The 16,495-nt window shown below is 37.7% G+C and overlaps 1 protein-coding gene across 1 annotated transcript in view; it reads right to left on the reverse strand.

Moving 5' to 3' along the window:
* Positions 1-1,808: 1,808 nt before the first annotated feature.
* Positions 1,809-16,495, reverse strand: part of ESRP1 (epithelial splicing regulatory protein 1) — an 85,483-nt gene continuing 70,796 nt past the window's right edge. Inside the window, 3 exon segments of the mRNA XM_036738958.1 lie at positions 1,809-1,883; positions 8,049-8,166; positions 8,168-8,197. Of these exon segments, the coding sequence (XP_036594853.1) occupies positions 1,809-1,883; positions 8,049-8,166; positions 8,168-8,197 (223 nt within the window).

The raw sequence follows: 16,495 nt of genomic DNA on the forward strand, positions 1-16,495 counted from the left end.
TTTCAGTATCTTGAGGACAGTTCATCTTAACCTGGAGACTTGAACTCACTCAGGGCAGCCAGATGCCCTTCTACTACCTCCCAACTTGCCTTTTTGTTCTTTCCTTTGTAGTCCCAAGATCATTCTTGTCGGCAGAGAAAACAGAGATCCCATAAAAGATGAATAGTTCTTCCTTTCCTGCCTTCATCATCAGCCTGCATCCCAAATGTCAAACTTCTACCTTCTTTAGTCCTCTTTTAAAAGTTTATCCTGAGCCCTGGTGCTCCTATCAGTATTGTTATAGGATAATGATATACTTTGAGAATTGTTGTCCACATCCTGCCTTTGATTCCAATTTCTAGAAGGGGCTGGACTAGAAGACCTTGGAGGTCTCTGCTAATTCTAGGATGTTACGACTAAGGTTCATATGGCTAAAGCATGACTCCATAATAAGGGTGATCAAAAACAACATCCTGATGAATGAATTTCAAATCAACCCACTTATGCCAGGGGAAAAAGGATAAAATAATTTGTATTTCTATTGCATTTTCATGTTTTACAAAGTATTTTCCTGATGAAAATCCCATGAGCAGACATTTCCTTGTTTTACAGCTGAGGAGATTAAGACGTAATGAGGCGAAGTGACTTGCCCAGAGTCACAAAGCCAATAAGCATCAGAGCCAGAATTCAAACCCAGATCTTTGGACTCTAAAGTCTAGTATTCTTTCCATGAAACAAATCTCATCTAGAATAGGTCATTTCTCGAACAAATCTCTGTACTTTTTGGTCTCAAATTTTTCACATAGGATTCCTGCTTCTTTTAGAGGGTAGATTTAAAGTTAGAAAGTACTTTGAAAGACATGGACCATCTCCCCTCCCATGTTTCAATCCATTTCCTAGGAGAGGCAGTTCTTCTCCCATCAATTTTTAGATATAAAGAAATATTTAAGACTAGATCATTAACAAAAGAAAGCCCTAGTTCTGGCAAACATACAGAAGAGCAGACAAGCTTTGAAACACACACAATTGTCACTCCATCAAAACATCTTCATACATGTTCCTTAAAAGCAAAGGGTAAGACTACTACAGCTACTAATGATGATGATGATGGTGAGTGACAGTGTACACCATGTTATAGTAGCTAGAGAGTTGCCTTCAGAACCAGGAAGACCTGAATTCAAGAACCATCACTGACACATCCAAGCTGTGTGACCCTGGATGAGTTACTTAAAACTCCCAGTGCTCTCAGCAATTCTCTGAGACTCTTAAGATGCAGAGGTTTCAATCTGTACCAATGGAAGGAATTCTCTAAAACAATCAAATCACAAGTTCAGTCCCCATCCCTGTCATTAAGAGAAGCTTACTTTTATAAAGCACTATAACATGCTGTAATCATAAAGCTTCAGAAGTTTGCAAGCCATCTTCATAGCAACATTGTGAGATGGGAAGGAAAAGTATTATGCTCATCTTTTCAGAAGATAAAACTGAGGCTTGGAGAGGTTAAATTATTTCCTCAAAGTTACAATGGCAGAATCAAGATACAAACCTATATTTTCTGATTCTAAATACAATGCTACTTCCATACTACAGCCTCCCTTGAATTACTATAAAATTGTAATCACTCTTTTCTAACATTTTCCCTCTTGCTCTTTTTATTCTTATATTCCTCAAACCCCTTACCCAATCTAGACCCAACTGACTTCTGGAAGACTTGGTTCTTTGATGCTTGATCTTTGTGAGAATATTTTCTAGCATTTTAATTCTTATTTAAATTGTCACATCACACATCCTTACCTTCTTTTCTGAGGATGGTCTAACTGCTGGGGCCCTTAAATACAAACCCATTCTTTAGGCAGTGTCCTTGCCTGGTCATTTGAGTGTACAAGTCCATTCTCTGCTGCATACTAGAATGTAAGTTGAAACAGATAGGATCAAAAGAGGGGCAATTGGTCACTACTGGATGTCCAGTGTTCCAATGGACTCCACCTCTACCAGCATGCCAACTTCCTCAATCATAGGTAAAGGACATTGAGAGCCTTGGAAACAAGTATGCAGTGACTGGTTCAGTCCTTCCAAAACAGTATTTAATCCAAACCTTGAAGATAAAGCTTCCAACTGAAGCTACTTGATCAAAAATCATGCAAGACCTGTCTTTGGAAAGTACTTTCAAAAAGTTTCTAAGGATGAACGATGGATTTGATTGACATTACTCAGTAAGTCCTCTTTATCCAATGGACAAAATAAAGCACAACGGGACCAATAGCCCATTGAAGGCAGTTTTTCTAACTGTAGAAGTTTTCAAAGTGTGTTCTGCAGACCCCTAGGGTTCCCAGAGACCCTTTCAGGAAATCTGAGATGTCACAGCAAGTTTCTTAACGTTGCTAAGATGTAATATGACTATTAAAACACTGCTCCCTTTTCTATCTACATATCTGTGTCAGGCCATTTTTTCTTCATATACTTTAAACAAAGCAGTATACTGAAACATATTGAGTTCAGAAGCAGATGAGAATCTAGCTATAATTTATTAAGCCAGACAATAAAGAGATCTGCACAAAAAAAAAGGCAAATAATGCCACTCTTTTCACTATTTTTTTTATTTTGGAAAATAGTTATTTTCATTAAAAGCTTGCTATTTATATTAACATAAAAACAATTATAATTTTTAACAAATTAATAAATCAATATATTCATATTTACCACTTTTCATTTTGAATACTGTAAATATCAATAGCTATTAACCACATAAACAAAAGATCTTTAGGGTCCTCAATAATTTTCAAGAATGTAAAGGGGTCCTGAAACCAAAACCAGTGGTTCTATCACTGTTGTAGTAGGACAGCCCTAAGGCAACTAACATGAGGAATTAAATGTTGATGATTACTTAATGCCAACCAAACATGTTTGTCTAAGTAAAAAGGCATTCTGTCAAATGACCCCATTATCTTTAGACAAGTGGGGAAATTTGAAGAGCATAGGTAACATTAATCTTACTCTCTGATGGGGAAAAAAAATACTGTCTGGCTAGAATGTTTACCAAAAGATTGTGATTAAATGTTACATCTTCCTTGAGAAGAGACCAGAGACAACCTTTATCTATACAAATATAAAGCCAATATTGACAAGGAAGAAAATGACAAAGAATAAAAAAGATAAGTCCATTACAGGGCAAGAGGTGAGAAAACCAACATCTCCAATTTTATTTCAATGCCAAAGCGACAACTACATCATTATTTAAGTATTTGAGTAATTTCACGGTCACTGATTCATCTTCCGTCATACCCATTTTCAAATAAGAGTAACTAAGGTGCTGTAGAGCTTTTCATTTAAGGTTCCATGAGGCAAAACATTTCCATGGAAATAATTCTGAATTTGGAATCAAAAGACCTAGATTCAAATTCCGACACTGCTATTTACTACCTGTGTGACCTTGGACAAATCATTTAACTTCTCTGCTTCTCAGTTTCCTTATCCGTAAAATGAAGGCTTTTAACAAGATGGCCTCTAAGGTCCCCCACAGCCCTAATTTGAAAATTCCTTAATCCTAGGGAGTGAATGACAATCAAACCATAAATAGGGTCTTGTTTTAACCCAAAAAAAGGTCATCCCTTCCATTCCCTCCCTTTCTGTCTGCTATTTGAGGTGACATGAATTTTGTTGATCCATAGAATGTTTTACAAACGCTACATGCACTGAGAGCTTGAATCCTCAAAAACATAAATATGGGGCTTATACTGTTGTACCAGGATACGAAATTAGAGGACAAAGCAAATAATTTGCTTTGAAGACAAGAAAACAATTTCTTCTAAAAGGTCAGTGTATTTCACCCACCATTTACTGCCAGGTGAGATATTTTGGTTAATTGTATCCTGCATTAGCCCTTCAATAATAATAGTAATAATAATAATAAAGAATAAAAATGCAAATAAAATAGCAGTACTAATTAAACATTCAAACATGTGTGAAATATAATCTATATATTTTTAACCAAAGTAATACCACACAAGGCGCTTCTTTCTTTCTAAGCAACAGTACACAAAAATTTTGTTTAAGTTTTTTTCTTTGCAAATTTTAGAATTCTGAACATTACCAAAAAGCATTCCATATACATAGCAGGACACAAAGACAGGGATTGTTTATGACAGTGTCAATCTCTACTTCATGTTGTTAAAGCTTATCTGTAAATGATGTTTGAACTCTCAGATAGAACCAGTTTTAAAATCTGTGACACTATACTGAATGAACAATATTATATAATCATATCCATCATACTAAGAATGTCTAGAACTAAGGCATTTTCCTTCAAGGGCAAAAACACTTTCAAGCCTTTATAAACTGTGAAATAGGAAAATAGAGAAAAGCAACAAGGTTCATTCACTGTATCCATCTCTTCCTACTTGTCACAAAAAATTTTTTTTGTCTGTTGGCTTCACTTAAGGGTATCACTTGGCAAAACAAAAACTTTACCCATTAAGTAGTACCAGTTGGTTCTACTACTTCATGCCTTGGGCAAAAATTCCCCAGAATTCTATCCAAAAGAAATTCAAGGAGAAAAACTGGCAGATTATTACTATACAGTGTATGATATACAATCTTCTAGTCACAATTCCAGATCACACAAGGGCCTTTAGAAAATCTCCTTTTCCTGAAAATCTTGCATAGGACTAAAACTTTTTGCTTTAAAAAAACAACTCATTGGCAAAGGCACTACCCACTTTGATGCACATAAAAGCCCTTCCATCCCTTACAAATTCAAAAGTTGCTATGGCAAACCTTTTAGGAACAAGCATTCCTGAATTTAGCCTGTTAGCTAGGCTAGTTCTGAGTTAGATAGAAAATATACAACCTGTCATCAGACCCACACTGGAAAGCTTTCCAGCTTTTCTTGGACCTGCCAGAGTTTACAATCCCCTAGAATAGCCCTTGGGAAGCCAGAATCATGAATTTTAGAAGAGATGAGATTTTTAAAAAAGACTGCCAATTTAATGTTTGTTTAGACTCAACTCTGTTTTCAACTCAATTTAAAAGTTGACTAACAACCCTATCCTGCAAACTACCTGGGAAAATAGTTAAACCAACCATTCCAAACTTGAAATTATTCCAATCTAGACTTCACAGGCCAAGGAAATAGAATATTAAGAATAGTCAAAATATTCCTATAAAGAAGCTAAGTCACTTACCATAGCTCCTAGTAAGCCCAAGAAGCACTTCCTATGGAGGATGATCATCAATCTGATTTTCAAATTACAAAGTACTTGTTAATTACCCTTCCAGCTATCTTACAGAAAGTGCCAAGCCCCCAGCAATTTTTCCTTATCAATGGTTCCAGGTTTAGGCAGACCTTCTCTTGGTCTAGATAGCAAGTAAAGTCATCAGCTAAGATGAAGTATGCTAGGGCAGCTAGGTGTCACAGTTGATAGAGGGCCAGGCCTGGAGTTAGGAAGATTCATCTTCATGAGTTCAAATCCGGCTTCAGAGTCTTACTAGCTATGTGACCCAGAGCAAGTCACTTAACCCTGTTTATCTCAGTTTCTTATCTATAAGATGAGTTGGAGAAGGAAATGGCAAAGCATTCCAGTATCTTTGCCAAGAAAACCCCAAATGGGGTGAGGAAGAGTTGGGCACAACTGAAATGCCTCAACAAGATGTTGTATGCACGCCTTTACCACATAAATACACAGTTCTCTGACAGGCCAACTTTGTTCTGCTTCCACAGGCACAAATTAGTTTTCAATAAATTAGAATCCTAGATTCCTGCAACAGGCCTTGGCTCCTTGTTGTTCATCTCTAATTAAACTGACAAAACAATAGAGCTTGAAAGAATTTTAAATATCATTTAGTCTAGGAGGTTTATTTAGTCCTCCTCAATCTGAAGTCCATGAACTTGCTCTTTTTAAAAAAATTTTTTTGATTAATTATCTTTCAATATAATTTATTCCCTCTGTCACTCATGACAAAACATTATTCTGAAAAGGGGTCCATGACAAAAAAAAATTAAGAACCTCTGATCTAGTCTAGTCCTCTTGTTTTATATGAGGGAATAAAAAAACACATCAGTATCAGTTGGTGCTTATTCATACAAGAGGGCATTTTGTAATGCCCTCTGTTTGTGTTAAAAGAACTTTTTGCCCATACACCAGTTCTTGTACATTGGTATGCTATGGGCAGTAAACATTAAAGCTGACATGACTCATTTTCATCTATTTCACAACACTTCATGAATAATGGATGTTGAAACTAAAAATCCATACCAACTAAGCTCAGGAAGTCCTGCTGTCAGAGATCCTCTTTGTTAAAAACCAGGGAATACCAACAAGTCCAGTTCTATAGAAAGTTTAAGGGAGCTGACTGTGGTTCAAGGCTGAAACAAAACTTCAGAGTTTATTATTGGCTGTAACGCAACACAAAACAGCACATAACCTATTTATAGACCTTGTAGCAAAGAGCAAAGAGCTCAACTGTCCACACCCCAGAGAAATGGATGCTTTACCCACAATGTGGCAAATGCTCATTGACTCTCTAAAGGAAGCCAGAAAGTTTGCTCTCTATTATGTGATCCATACAAGGTGCTCCATCCCAGCATTTCCTCCTCCTGTGCCCAGAATGCTCTCTCTCCTCATCTCTATTTACTGCTTTCCTGGCTTCCTTTAAGTACCAACTAAAATCCCAACTTCTCTAGGAAGTGCTTCCCGGTCCCTCTTAATTCTAGTGCCTCCCTTATGTGGATTATATCCAGTATATGGCTTGTTTGTATAGATTTGTTTGTTGTCTCCCCTGTTAGATTTTGAGCTTCTGGAGGGCTGGGGCTGTCTTTTGTCCCTTTTTGCATCTCCAGCACTTAGCACAGTACATGGCACATAGTAGATACTTAATAAATGCATACTGATTGATCTCCAGTCAGGAAATGCTCATACTGATGTGTTAACTCAAGTAGCGTATGGCATGAGGAATGAGACTTAAAAAGGAAGGCAATGAAAAGTTGGCAGGTAAGAAAACTATGTGTTGAAAATGAACCTCAATTTGATGAAAAAATTAAATGAAACAACTGTTCCTAAACTCAGGCATAATCAGGAATTCCAAACCTTATCAAAAAGGCTCTCCAATGAGTATCGCAGGTTTCAACTTATTGGTTTCAATGCTTGCTGCTATTTGTCCTCTGTTGTCAAAGAGGACCATGACATCAGGGAGGTGATGTTGTGACATACAAGTTTATTGGATTTAGGTGAGGGAGGGCTGGGCAAAGTCACCAGTCTCACTCTCTCCTCCGGAGCCATCTGGGTCCAGTGGTCAGATATAGATCAGGACAACTGGAGATGGCCCAGGATGCAGTGGGGGACCTTGGCCTTTTCAAGCTAAGTTTGACTGGGGCAAAGCCCATTCAGTCATTAAGGGTTAATAAGAAATGAAGCAGAGAATAGCCTCTTTACCTAGTCAACAACAACAAAAAAATCGATCTGAGAGGCAAAGACCCTCAGGATTTCTGGCCAAAACAGAAACATTTGCTATTTACATGAATACTATTTACAATGAATGAATATAAAATGGTTCCAGTGATAACCACCAGGGCTAGAGAGAAGAGTGCAGATGGTTATGGGTTACCTAGAATGGCTTCAGGCTGGTTTTTGCATACTAACTTAAAAGGACACCTCCTTTGCTAGCAAGGAGGAGACAGTGAACTTGAGCACATTTTCGCCAGTTCTACAGAAAACAATCTGACTCCTCTTAAGATTCTAAAGAGCCTTTGCACATACAGCAAAAAAAGGGAACAAGACACAGAATAAGGGTGGTGACAAAATAGGATAACTACATGGAACACCAAAACCCCCATTTTTTAGTAATAGATACACTGTAAAAATAGGACACACGTGCTTGGTCTCTAATGATGTTTAACCATCATTCTTTGCTTGGGTAATGTTTGGTTGTATATTTAATGCATACCTGACAGATTTAAAAGCAAAAAAACGAATGACAGCTGCAACAAAAAAACACCCTCCTTGCCTCTGATCATATTTTTAGGCAAATTAACTTGAGAGGCACAGAGGATTTTGTTTTTCCTTAAAGCCACTGACCTGGTAACCTTGGAAGAAGTTAAACATTTCCTTAATTCTAGTATTATAGGTCAGGCCCTGCATTTTGACTACCATGCCATGCTGTGGAAGAATATTGCTAACATTAGCAGCTGTTGGAGTAGCCAATACTATTAGATAAACCTGGGGGGCTAGAGGGGGAAAACCAGCGAACCAAAAGAAACAGATGACAGTCTTTGAAAATATATATTCAACAACTTAAGAAAAAAAACAAGTTTTTCCCGGCCACTCCATAAGCTTCCTACCATATGCCTTGCTCACTGACATGAAGCCAAAGAAAGGAGGAGGCAGTTCAACAAAGAATGAATATACTGCTTCCTCCTCAATATCATATTCCTTTCTTTGTGATTCTTAGAAAAGAAAATGAAGCCTTCTAGTCCCTCAAGCAGAGGGCACTATCGCCAAAATCCACCCTCCTGACCAACTTCCATTATTCCAAGCCTTTTATTTCCAGTAACACCCCAAAATGCAAATGATAGCTAAATAAATCAGCTGGGGTTGACATAACCCAAATATTAAGACAAGAATTTCAATCAGCTGTGGTGTTGTCACTTTCTGCAGCTCTATGCCCTTCAGGGCTAGTTTTGCAAGATGAGATCCCACACTCCTGCAATAAGACATTGTTTTGCTTTTTAAGTAGGGCACAGCTAAAGTACAGTCAAATTATCCTGAGATGATATAGTTATCAAATATCTCCATCTGATGTTTCTCTAGTAACCACCTCCAAAGAGTTCAAAGCACATTAGTTACTGAGTTTTGTTTGTTTTATGCTGACCTCAGTTGGTTAAAACAAAGTGCTCAAAGAGGGCAAGGTTACAGGATTGGTTACCATTTAGACTAATTAGAATCACTTCTGTTCCCTGCCCGTAGAATGTTCCCCCAATCCTAGACAGCTATCTTGAAAAAACACTCACCAAAATATGACATTGATTACAAGGTAGTGTCAGGGCAAATTCGTCACTGCTACTAAGAGAAACCTCAAAGCATATACTTAGAGCATTTTCATATGGGAGGACAAAATAATTATATAGTATAAGACAAAAAGAAATTTATCTTCATTTACTAATGTATCCAGCTTACCCATCTGAAAGAGAGGAGAAAACATAGTATGAAAGAAGAAATTACAATAGACTAGAAAATCTGCATAGTTTTTGACTCTTTCACCTTCACCATCATTTTAACTCTATTATCATATCTTAGCAATTCTAAGCTCAAACTCATTCTTTCCACTAACATCCTAATAGTCTAGCTGACCCTGTCCTAGATGACTGCCAACAGCCCTCCTAGGGATCTACCTGTAGACTTCGATTCAAATGACAAAGAGACTAGAATAGTCATAGAGTCCTAGAAGTCATCTTAGACACACCTCATTTTAATATGGAAAAAAAAAAACAACCAGAAAACTAGGATCTAGAGAGCTTTAATGACTTTCCCAGATGGAAAAGCTAGTTGTTCCAATCCAATGCTCTTCCCATTCATTACATTACTCAGATACCATTTTCATCACATTTAGGCCCTGTTCAAGCATATAATGGCTCCCTATTGACTACTGTTGTCAATTGACAGGTCTTAACAATCATTATCCAAATGCCTCTGTTTTTTCACTTCTCAGCAACAGTGCCTTATACAGGTATATACACATAATAGTTACCTCTATAACAAGCAACAGAAAGCAATGAATGTAGAAAGTATGTGAGTGATGACTACTGACTTAAGGACCATACATTCTCAGAGAGTTTTTGTCAAGTTTTGATCAATTTTGTCATTAATCAGGCAGCTAGGTGGTGCAATGGATGGAGTGCTGGGCCTGGAGTCAAAAAGTTTTGAGTTCGAATCCGGGCTTGGGCACTTACTGATATGACCGTGGGCAAGTCACTTAATTTGCCTGCCTCAGTTTCCTCATCTGTAAAATGGGCATGATATCTACCTCCCAGGGTTGTTGTGAGAATCAAATGAAATAATACTTATTGAAGTGCTTAGCTCTGGTACATAGTAAATGCTATATAAATACTAGCTACTACTATTATTATTATTACTAATTATTGTGGGTATTTTCATGCACGTATGTGTTAGCAGACTTGTGATTTTTCTTACTATGGTGAGTTTCCAGTGAAAATTTTCTCTACCAATACTGTCTTTCAGTCAATAATCCAGCACTGGATTTATAAATCACTTACTTTGTACTGGGCACCATGTTAAGCTTTGAGAATACAAAGAGAGGCAAAAACAGTCCATGCCCCCTCAAGGAGCCTATGATCTACTGGAGGACCATGACCACACACGGGCATGTTCTTAGCAATTAATGTCTTGCAGAGATGCCTGGAGGAACCAGAGGCAAGATGAGAATTTAGGTTTTCCTGGTTCACAGACCAACTTTCAATCTACTATGCCACATTCTTCTCAATTATTTTAATAAAACTCTTCTATCTTCATTGAAAAAAAAATAGTACTTGTAGAAAATGGTATGTTTGAATAAGTATGATTCACTTTCATTTAGAATAATGAAATATCTGGACTAGATAGCAAAAAACTCACTGCATTATATCATTCTACACTAGAAAGAGCCTTGGTTCTCGAGTCAAGAGGACTTTGGTTCAAAACCATGTGTCTTTGAGAAGTCATGTAACTTCCCTAGGCCTCATCTTCCTCACTTGTAAAATGAGGGGGTTGGATTAGATGGCTTTGGAGGACCCTGCGAGATCTAAATTTGTAATATTACGCTCCTTTTGAATGCATCCTCATCTAGAAATTGTTTTTGTTCCGTCATCTCAGTTGCGTCCAACTCTTTGTGACCCCATTTGGAGTTTTCTTAACAAAGATTGTGCAATAGTTTGCCACTTCCTTCTCTGGTTCCTTTTACAGATAAGGAAACTGAGGCAAACAGGGTTATGTGACTCGCCCAGGGTCACACAGCTAGTAAGTGTCAACTCAGGAAGATGAGTCTTCCTGATTCCAGGCCTGGTGCTCTACCTGCTGCAACATGTCACTGCCCCTATCTAGAAATAACAGTCACCAAAAACACAAAATGGGGCCATTAGTGATTTGCTTATCTTCGGTGACTACAGATAATCATTCAACTTCATAAGACTCAATAAGAGAAAGTTAATTTTACAAATTTCATTAAGTTCCAATCTCCTATTATAGTTTAACTAAATATTTAGATGATCAAGCATCTTTAAAAGTGAAATTACTTTTTTTTAAACCTTGACCTTGGTTAGGTTTTCTTCACTGAACAAAGCCAAATGTAAGAGTTAAGAAATGGTTTAGCCTTAAATTCATGCAAATCGCAAAAGGAAAGTCCTTTAAGAAGTGTTACAATGACCAAAAGAATCTTAACAAAGCAAGAAATTCCAAAATTGAACACTAGAAAATGACAAAGTAGTCATTTCATAGCACCTTGATCATGCATAAATTATCCAAATGAAATACTTGGTATTTAGGAAGTGAAAAATCTTCTCGTTTACATAAAGACTCATTTGAAGAGTATACAGGTCATTTATTACTGAGAGTCTAATTGGGTGGGACAGAAAGTACAGTTCAGGGGAAAGGATTCAAACCATAACTTACACCTGTTTGGGGTGCATTTTCTCTTTGCTAAAGATGATTCATGAGTAATTACAGCCTCCAATGAAAAGTGGGCCAACTAAAGCATCATGACAAAGGCAGAAAAACATGTATGTCTAATCCAACTTTATTCAAGATGTCAAGATGGGTGTTTAATTGCAGACACATGACAAGCTTCCCATCTAAATTGGTCTCCACCTTTGTTACCAATTAGAAGGGAGGACATTCTTTTGCAAGAAGGAATGAGGAGCCTTAATAAAAAGCAGAGATTCAACAAGATGGAAGTATGTGGCAAAGGAAAGGAAAGAAAAAATATATATATAAATGGATTATTCAAGGCATATATCCCTTTCTTTTATATTTTCTGCTCACTTCCTGGATCTGGGATTTTTTTAAGTGCCTGTCCCTACTCCATCTTGTGGGGAAAAAAAAGAAAGGTTCTCTTCACTTACTCTTCAAAATATTGTATTGGCAGATTATGTCTTGGCCTCCAGATACCTGAAACATTCTTCACATTATAGATTTCTATTTCTTAAGGACTGCTTTTGCCACTTTATCCAAAAGGTGTCTCTATTCTCTATGACCTCTCAAAACAACACAAGAGTACTCCTGTCACGGAATTCAAACACCATATTCTCATGGGGATTCTCACTTGAATAGTAGAGTGTAATTACATTCTCTGACCACATCATGTTAAAGACCATGAAATAAATCCAACATCTTCCTATTCTACACCTGGAGGTCAAGAGTTCAGCTCTTTCTGAGTAGATATTGTTTCATTCATTGTATATTTATACACCAGTGCCTAGCACAGTCCTAGGTATATAATAGGCGTTCAATAAATATTTGTGAATTGACTGATTTAAATGTAGGAATTCAAGTTTTCCTATTGTAAAGAATTATTGCTAAAATTAAAAGTGTGTTGGAGCTGCTATATAGAAATATGTTTTTTGTAGAGCTATAAAATAATAGGGCAGCTAGGTGGCCTGGAGTGCTGGGCCTAGAGAAAGGAAGACATTTTCATGAGGTTCAAATCCGGCCTCAGACACTTACTAGCTGTGTGACCCTGGGCAAGTCACATAACCCTGTTTGCCTCAGTTTCCTCAACTGTAAAATGAGCTGGAGAAGGAAATGGCAGACCACTCCACTATCTCTGCCAAGAAAACCCCAAATGGGATCACCAAGAGTTGGGCATGACTGAAAAAATGACTGAACAAAAATAAAATAATAGATTTAAAGCTGGAATAAATGAATGAAAAACATTTCTCAAGTGTGTAGTAGGTGAATAGCACTATGCTATGCACTGAAGATACAAACAGAAAAATGACAGGCCCTGCTTTGACAGATATGACATTCACATATAGGAAATCAGCTCCAAGTCAAGAAGGGAACTGAGAGGTCATAGAATCCAACTCCCTCACTTTACAGATGAGGAAACAGAAGCATAGAGAAGTCTAAAAACTTGCCCAATGTTGCACAACATCTAAGGAAGAATTTGAATCCATGGCTACCTGACTTCAAGCCTAGCATTCTATCTACTACCACAATCAAATAGAAATGGGGCCACTAAACCATACATCCCAGTGGGTGCCTCCTGACTTAGAAAACCATGTCAACATTATCCATGTTCTATTCCATCTCTATTTATCTTGTTAAATATTTCCCAATTACATTTTAATCTGGTTTAGGTTGCACTCTTATTTCTGGCCTCATGGTGGACTGTATATTTGACACCTCTGCATTACACCAAGATGTAATGGATAGGGTGCTAGCCTTAGAACCCAGAAGACCTGGATTCAAGTCCCACCTATGACACATGGCTAGGATTGACTCCAGTCTGTAGACTGACAGGGGCAAGTTCATAAACATCTCTGAGCCTCAGTTTCTTTATCTGTAAAATTGGGACATTGGTATTTCAAGTGATTACTCCATAGGATTATCGTGAAGCTCAAATGAGATAATTTACATAAACTTTTAAACATTTAATCTTTAAGTGCTACATAAAGGTTGGGTATTATTATTACACCTAGAAGACACCCTGGCATAATGCTTTCCACCTAATTGGGGAGATCAATAAATAGCCATGACTTCACCTTTGCTTATTCTTAAATTGCAGTAGATGGGGAAGGAAGAGGAAAATGAAAGCCTATCTCCCTGAATATCAATGGTGGTGTTTCCAGAAAATGGATGAAAACATCTCCCTCCTAGATAATGCTGGCTATCCCAGCCTGAAGGTTTTGATATCTCTCAAGCACCACTCTAATCTAAGGCACACTTAAAAAGTTGTTTTGCCTTCCCTAAATGCCAGAAAGTAGTAAGCCTCTCACTTTCATCCATTAGGCAAAAAGCATGCTTGCTTTTACAACCCATGTTGTTTTCTTAATTCAGGGACAGTCAGTGCAAGAATACATTTATAGGCTGGCCACAATATTTTTTCTGCTCTACTTCATGTCCCGAAAATGAAGACATGAAATGGGAAAGCAAAGGAACAAACAACAGTGTTGTTAAACCTAGTGAAGGTAAATGATGAGGAATGTGGGTCGGCTGCTTCAGTAGAGAGTAGAGGGATAGTAGAAGTAATGCTGGATTGAACTGTGTGACCTTTGGATGAGATAACATCTAAAAACCTCAGTTTCTTCATCTGCAAAATGGGGCTAATATTTAGGATTGTTGCAAGGAAAGAGATTTGTACTGCTTAAGGCCATGTAAAAAGGTGAGCTAGGACTGCAATGCTGGTTTCTCTCTCTGAATCTCCCTTAGTAGAAAGATTGGGTGGTTATGCTCTGTACCATATTCCGGGTATTACCAGGGAACAAGTTTTAAAAGTTCAGAGGCAAAAGTGAAGTTCACCCTGGATACTAGCAGCATTACTGAGAATTGATCTTTTATGTGATCAGTGTAATAGCCTTGGGCAGGAAGCCAATGTGATATACTCCTCTGGCATTTCCTCCCTAGGGACTGAAAGGCAGGTCTCTAGATCGCCTGTGTCAAGAGCCTCATGTCATTTTGAGGGCTGGTGCTCTCATAGTCTTGGACAATTATTTCCTAAAACATTGTAACAAAAAGCTTGAAAAAGAAATAATCCTCCAGATTTTTCTTTTCTTTCATGAACAATGATGGCAATTTAGAATAAAATGCACGAAGTATGGCATGGCATAGGGGAAAACACTGGACATGGCATCAGAAGACTCCTGGGTTCAAATCCCAGTTCTACCTGTAAAACCTCAGATGAGTCCCTCGACCTTTGGGGACCTTGGTTTCTTCCTCTGGAAAATGAGGGCATTGGATTAGGTGACCTCTATAGTCCCTTCCAGATCCACATAGAAGATCCTAAGGCTTTTTTTTTGTCTGAGCAATAGTTTTATTTCACAAATAGAAAAATTTAGGTATTAAATGGGAGAAATAAGATAACAGGCTGGTTAATTTTGCTGAACTGCTTATTATTCCCCACCTTTAATTTTTTTTAACAAGGTGGGCAGGTAGGTGGTACAGAGAACAGAGCACTACACCAGGAGTTGGGATAACCTGAATTCAAATCCAGCCTCGGATACTTATTAGCACTGTGATCCTGGGCAAGTAATTTAACCTTTGCCCCAGTTTTCTCATCTGTAAAATGTGGGTAACAACCAGCACCTGCCTCCTAGGGTTGTCGAGAGGGTCAAACGAGATCATACTTGTAAAATGCTTTGAAAACTTTGAGAGCTTTCATGAATACCAGGTGCTGCTGTTGTTAGCTTCTGAATATGTTGAAGAGAAAGATTACATATGAAAATGAAAGTGATATGCAAAATGCCAATGATTTTTAATGGGAAAGTTAGAATTAGAAATTTATACTTAGAAGAGTGTATGCAACCACCTCATTTACAAATTAAGGAAATGGATCCACAGGGGTGAAATGTCTTGCCCCAAGTCACATAGCTTGTTAGTGGCAGATCTGAGAACAGAATTGCTGTTCAGTTGTTTTTCAGTCATGTCTGACTCTTCATGAACCCATTTGGGTTTTCTTGGCAAAGATAGTGGACTAGTTTGCCGTTTGCTTTTCCAGCTCATTTTTACAGAGGAGGAAACTGAGATAAACAGGGTTAAATGACTTGCCCAGGGTCACACAGCTAGTAAGTGTCTGAGGCCAGATTTGAACTCATGAAGATAAGTCTTCTTGACGTTAGGCCTGGCACTCTATCCACTGCACCACCTACCTACCCCCCAGAAAAGAACTAGGAGCTCCTAATTCCCGCCACAGTGTTATTTCCACTCTCATATTGGCCCCTATTAGTCGGTAGGTACATCAGAATCCCAATTTTAGGCGCTTACTAAATGTATCATTCATTATGTTTTTCTGCTATGGAAACACTTATCTACAGGTTCCAGGTTTGCCTTTTTTTTAAGTCAATCAACCAACATTAACTAAGTACCTACTATATATGAAGTACTGTGTCAGGAGCTAGGGATACAAATACAAAATTCTTTCCATTTTACAGCAATGCATATGGAGAGCACACTTTGGATAATCCCTAAGAAAGAGTCACTTTGGGGCTTCAAATTCCTTCAAAGAAAGGAAAGTTCTCATTGTTTGAAGATTTGCCTTCAACATTTCACCTTCTCCTCCCCTCCTCCTCTTCCAACATTTGTTTGTTTCTTTTTCAGATAATTAAATAAAACTAATACAGGAACTTCATCTAAAAGTTCATGCAACATTTCACATTAGGATCAGCCCCTCTATTTTCAAAATAATTAACAAAAATCTTTATTCTCTCACTCCCACTCCTCTATCCCATGGAGGGTTGGGAAAGAGAATGAAATTTATTATAACAAATAAGTAGAGTCAAGAAAAACAAACTCCCTCAATGTACATACACACACACACG

This window comes from Trichosurus vulpecula, chromosome 1 (assembly GCF_011100635.1).
Source record: "Trichosurus vulpecula isolate mTriVul1 chromosome 1, mTriVul1.pri, whole genome shotgun sequence".
In the NCBI taxonomy this organism is placed as follows: domain Eukaryota; kingdom Metazoa; phylum Chordata; class Mammalia; order Diprotodontia; family Phalangeridae; genus Trichosurus; species Trichosurus vulpecula.